The sequence below is a fragment of the Oryctolagus cuniculus genome, chromosome 13 (genome assembly GCF_051225735.1).
Source record: "Oryctolagus cuniculus isolate XC-2025 breed Fujian yellow rabbit chromosome 13, ASM5122573v1, whole genome shotgun sequence".
Lineage (NCBI taxonomy): Eukaryota > Metazoa > Chordata > Mammalia > Lagomorpha > Leporidae > Oryctolagus > Oryctolagus cuniculus.
The window spans coordinates 820,637-826,340 of NC_142879.1; the positions used below are offsets into that span (position 1 = coordinate 820,637).

Consider the following 5,704-nt stretch of genomic DNA (forward strand, 5'->3'; position numbering starts at 1 on the left):
GTGCACTGGGCACAGCCTGGAGGGCTTCTCAGAGGCGGTGGCATGGCAGGTGTACTTCTAGGGACAGAGCAACACCAGGTGCTGACATGGGCTGACGATGGTGTGGGAACTGTGATTTGGCAAGGGCTGGAGGGCAGCACACAGGCAGCTCTGCGGTGTCTGTCGGGTCAGCAGTGGGAAGTCTGGGGCCACCGAGGGGACACTGGATGACAGAGCTCCAAAGAAGAGCCACCCGTCATGTGCACGCGCTGGAGCTGCCTGTCCACAGAAGCCCCGTGGCTGCCGTGGTCTGTGAGACGTCTTTATTTCTCGGTTAAACGCCGGGGAAGTGGCCGGGTCACTGCTGGACTCTGTGCTCCTCCTTCCGAAGCCCCCTCCCCTCGCCTGCTGCCCACCGCGGTGCTTCTTGCTCACAGATCCACGCCCAGGCCCCTTTCTCTTCCGCTCCCCCCCCCACCACGTCCACGTGTGTCCCCTCCGTAGGTGTCTTTCTCCCCATCTCCTTGGGAACTGCAGCTCGGTGACAGGGACCACGGTTGAGAGCAGCGGCTGTGCTGCAGGGCGCTCGCTGCCTGCACTGGGGACCGAGGGGTGCCGTGCACGGGCCTGGGGAGCCACGGGAGGAAGATGGGGTGCGCTAGGGCCCGGGCTGAGCCTGTGGCAGGAGGAGAGCCCCCTCCTCCTTCTCAGACTGCTCCGCCTCCTGCAGCAACGTGTAGAGGGGCCCCCGGGGGCCCGCGTGACGCGGAGCCCCTGTGGACCCCGCCGGCTCCGAGCGGGGGCCGTAGCAACGCAGCCAGAAGAAGGAGAAGCCGTGGACCCCCAGCAGGCACAGCGCGTCGGCCATCACGTGCCAGCAGAAGAAAGTGGTGACAAACATGATGTCGCTGACGTCGTCATCCTGCCAGGGGAAGCCGGAGATGGGTCTGTACAGGATGAAGCCGGCCTGCACCAGCCAGGAGCCCATGACGAGGAAGAGGAAGCTCTCCATCAGCCGGAGCTGGCGGGCGGCGGGAGCCCAGAGCTGCGCGGTCAGCACCAGGCTCAGCAGCAGCACCACGGGGAGCAGCAGGGCGTGCACCTGCAGCTCCACGCCCGACGAGTCCTTCACGTGGGATCCCAGCAGCAGCAGGAGCTCGTAGAAGGTCAGGGCCAGGGCACCCTTCTCCAGGGCCACGCACCTGCGGGGCAGCAGGCTGCCGCTGACCAGCTCCACGCAGCCCAGGAGGGCCAGGAGGGCGAACATGGTGAGGTGCTGCCACTCGTGGGGGTACATGAACCGGGGCGGCAGCTGCCTGTCCATCAGCAGCATTCCGTCCTCGAGACAGAAGACCACGTAGAGGGTGAGCGTGGAGCCGGTCGCCGTCTTCAGCAGCCCCGCGTAGGGCAGCGTCCACAGCCAGGCCCACCTCCCCTCACTCCTGGGGGGCTGTGGAGGCCACAGGAGGGGGTTGTTGCATATCAGAGCCCTGGACGCCATCGTGGCCTGGTACAGCCCATAATAGAAAAGATACAGCCCTGGGTAGAAGTGGCCGTTGAACTTCCCCATGAAATCACAGATCCACCCGACCCAGCAGAGAGCAAAACTCAGGGCCCGCCCTGCTGGTCCTCACGGCCAGGGCTTGGCTGCGGTACAGAACCAGCTCGCAGCCCCTTTATGATCTACCTTCGCCCACTGTCCACGCCCACGGACGCAGGGTCTTGGCGGGGAGCCGGGGCTCCTGCTGAGCCGGGTCTACGAGTTCTGTTCTAGTGCCCACGGGCCCTCACTCAGCCTCTGGCCACGCTTGTCTCTCTGTCCCCGGCTTCCTCCACTCCTGCCCCAGGCTCAGAAAGGGGCTATCCAGGGAAGGCCTGGTCACCCTCAGATGCCGGCTCACCGCGAGGCCTCCTTGGGCTGTGTCCCCTGGGGAGGCGCTGAGCCCCTCACCTGGCCTCCATCTTCTATGGCAGACAGATTAGGGGGCTACCGAGGTGGGCACTCACCTGCCCCCAATCTCGCTCCACTGGATAGTAGGCACACCTGAGAGCAGGTACAGGTGTGTGAGACAGGCAGGCCCAGTGAGCTGCCCATGGGCCCGAGTGAATGGGCTCCTCCCCCTCGTCCCTGGCATCACCATCTGCTGTAGCCCACTGCACACAGCAGCCACGGCAGGTGGGAGACAGCATCCAATGAAGGGAAGTACTCGCAGCCCAGGTGTGGCTGCACAGACACCCTGTGATTGGGCATACCACCGCCTCACGGCGACCTGTGTGTGAACATGTGTGTGTGCATGAGTGCACACACGTGTATATGTATGTGTGCATGCGTGTTCGCGTGTGTGCACAATGTATGTGTGCATGTGCATGCATGCATGTGTGTGTACTGAGGACACCTAAGGTCCATGCTCGCTGAGTCTCACACACGTGCCGTGGCATTGCTGACCCCACTCCAGGTCTGGACTCACGTGCACCTTGGCCCTGCCCCCCTCCCAGCTGACTGGCTGTGGAATTCTGATTGAATTAACCTGAAAATCGCAGTCACGCTCCATTTGGAGGGAATTAATATCTGTCCCCTCAGCAAAAGGGTTCCATTTCATTTTCCAAAACACAAAAACTCATCTTGGTCGTGTTACCTGTAGATTTCCAAGCATGAAACACCAATTTGTTGTGTTTTTTATTTCATAATGGATACAGCTGGTGGCAGCCGCGTGCACCCGCTGTCTCCCCCGGCGAGCTCGACCCCCTCAGATGCGACGTTTTCCGAGCCTGCCTCGCGGCATCGTCCTCCAGCCTCGTCCGTGCGGTCCTGAGCAGCAGGCCCTGCTTTCTGCAAACACCGGGTCACCTGCCGATGAACAACCAGGCTCTTCCCATAAACACCGGGTCACCTGCCGATGGACACCCAGGCTCTTCCCATAAACACCGGGTCACCTGCCGATGGACAGCCAGGCTCTTCCCATAAACACCGGGTCACCTGCCGATGGACACCCAGGCTCTTCCCATAAACACCGGGTCACCTGCCGATGGACACCCAGGCTCTTCCCATAAACACCGGGTCACCTGCCGATGGACACCCAGGCTCTTCCCATAAACACCGGGTCACCTGCCGATGGACACCCAGGCTCTTCCCATAAACACCGGGTCACCTGCCGATGAACACCCAGACTCTTCCCACAAACACCGGGTCACCTGCCGATGGACACCCAGGCTCTTCCCATAAACACCGGGTCACCTGCCGATAGACAGCCAGGCTCTTCCCGTGTCTCGGTTGTTGCCATTCGAACGGCAATGAACACGAGAGTACAGCTACTGCTTTGTGATTCTGACTTCATTTTCTCATCTGGAATTTTTAAATTTATTTTCATTTTGTTTGAAAGACACAAAGAGGGACCGTCCATCTGCTGGGTCACTCCTCAGAAGCCTGCATCAGGGCTGGGCCACGTGGAAGCCAGGAGCCAGGAACTCCATCGAGGTCTCCCCAGGATTGGCAGGGGCCCACGGTGCTCGAGCCATCGCCGGCTGCTCCAGGGCTGTGGTTAGCAGGAGCTGGGTCTCACGCAGGCCTGGCCACGTGGGATGTGGCAGCTTGAGTGTTGTGCGAAGGGTCTGCCCTGCTCCCACTTCACGGGGGTTTATCCCCAGAATGAGCACTGCCAGATGCTGTGGTGGGGCTGACTCTATTTCCTGAGGCAGCTCCAGGCTCTCGCCCACAGTGGCTGCACAAATCTGCATTTCCACCAACAATACACCAGGCGCCCCTTCTCTACATCCACTTGTTCTCTTTGCAAAGAGAGAGACAGAGACAGGGAGGGAAGGAAAGGGACAGAAACAGGAAGACAAGAGTTCCCATCTGCTGGTTCACTCTCCAAACACCCACAGTGTCCAGGGCTGGACCAGGACCGAAGCCAGGAGCCAGGCCCTCGATCCAGGCCTCTCACGGGGTGGCAGGGACTCGAGCCATCACCTCTGCTTCACAGGGGCGGTGCTGGCGGGGAGCTGGAGCCCAGGCGCTCTGCTGTGGCACGGGGTGGCCGCAGCTGATGCTGGCAGAGCTGGGCCTGCCCATGCCCGAGGATGACCACTGGGCCAGCAGCCACCCTTGCCTTCTTGCTTGCACTCTTCAGACAGACGGTGGCTGTGGTCAGTACTTGGTGGCGCTGGGCACTTTTCACATACCTGCTGGCCTGTTTTGTGTGTTTGTTTTTTGTAAACATGCCTATGCAGTTTCTTTTCTTTCTTTCTTTCTTTCTTTCTTTCTTTCTTTCTTTCTTTTTTTTTTTTTTTTTGACAGGCAGAGTGGATAGTGAGAGAGAGAGAGACAGAGAGAAAGGTCTTCCTTTTGCCGTTGCCGTTGGTTCACCCTCCAATGGCCGCCACGGCTGGTGCGCTGCGGCTGGCACACTGCGCTGATCCAAAGGCAGAAGCCAGGTACTTCTCCTGGTCTCCCATGGGGTGCAGGGCCCAAGCACTTGGGCCATCCTCCACTGTACTCCCGGGCCACAGCAGAGAGCTGGCCTGGAAGAGGGGCAACCGCGACAGAATCCAGCGCCTGGACCGGGACTGGAACCCGGTGTGCCGGTGCCACAAGGCGGAGGATTAGCCTAGTGAGCCGCGGCGCCAGCCCTATGCAGTTTCTTTACCCAGTTTCTTTCTTTCTTTCTTTTTTTTTTTTGACAGGCAGAGTGGACAGTGAGAGAGAGAGAGACAGAAAGGTCTTCCTTTGCCGTTGGTTCACCCTCCAATGGCCGCCGCGGCCGGCGCGCTGTGGCCGGTGCACCGTGCTGATCCGATGGCAGGAGCCAGGTGCTTCTCCTGGTCTCCCATGGGGTGCAGGGCCCAAGCACTGGGCCATCCTCCACTGCACTCCCGGGCCACAGCAGAGAGCTGGCCTTCTTTACCCAGTTTCTGATGGGGTCCTTTTTTTTTCTGTTAAGATTCAATTCAGCTGCTGATATAAACCAAAGAGCAGTTTCTGTGTCCTGACAACTATGAAACACCGAAGAGAGAAACCGAGGAGAGCCATTTCACGAATCAGAGGAATGAGCGTGGATAACAGGTTCCCACCACACCGATCTGCAGTCAACACATTCCTGACAAAACCGCACGGGCACTTTTCACAGGAACCAGGAAGAAATTCTAAAGTTTGGATGGAACCCAAAGACCTCGGCAGCCAACACAGTCCTGAGAAACAGCCGCACTGGCAGCCCCACGCTCCTGACTCGGGGTGTGCGGGGAGGACAAGGGATGGGGCAGCGTGGAGCCGGCACGCACGCAGATGCCCAGAGTGATACAGCAGACTGGCAAGACTGGGAGTGAGACCGCGGGAAGGCGCTCAGCGCCCTCCAGCCAGACAGCCGAGGCTGCACAGCAGGCAAGCGCCGTCACCTTAGCACCTGGCATCGGGGACGCCGAAGCCCCTAGCTGGCATCACTCACAGACGCCTGGAAGCCAGGTCTGAGGTGGCCAGCAGCGGGGATGGCCCCGACACTGCCCTTGGCAAGGATGATTTTGGACATGACATCAAAAGCACCGACAGCAAAACTAAAAATAAATAACGACACGAAATCAAGTCAAGGACCATCAGAGAGGCATGGGGGAGAACCCCCAGAATGAAGAGGCACCCACAGGACAGGAGGGCACGGCGGCCACCCACGCCTCGCTGGTGGACACCCGCACACCACAGGACAGGAGGGCACGCGGCCACCCACGCCTCGCTGGGGAC

At 60.2% G+C, this 5,704-nt stretch overlaps 1 protein-coding gene across 1 annotated transcript; it reads right to left on the reverse strand.

Annotated features, from left to right (window-relative positions):
* Positions 1-299: 299 nt before the first annotated feature.
* On the reverse strand, positions 300-1,616 carry LOC100338126 (transmembrane epididymal protein 1-like). The gene has a single exon (XM_002724192.5). The coding sequence runs from the start codon at positions 1,547-1,549 to the stop codon at positions 638-640; it is 912 nt and encodes a 303-aa protein (XP_002724238.3). The 5' UTR covers positions 1,550-1,616; the 3' UTR covers positions 300-637.
* Positions 1,617-5,704: the final 4,088 nt, after the last annotated feature.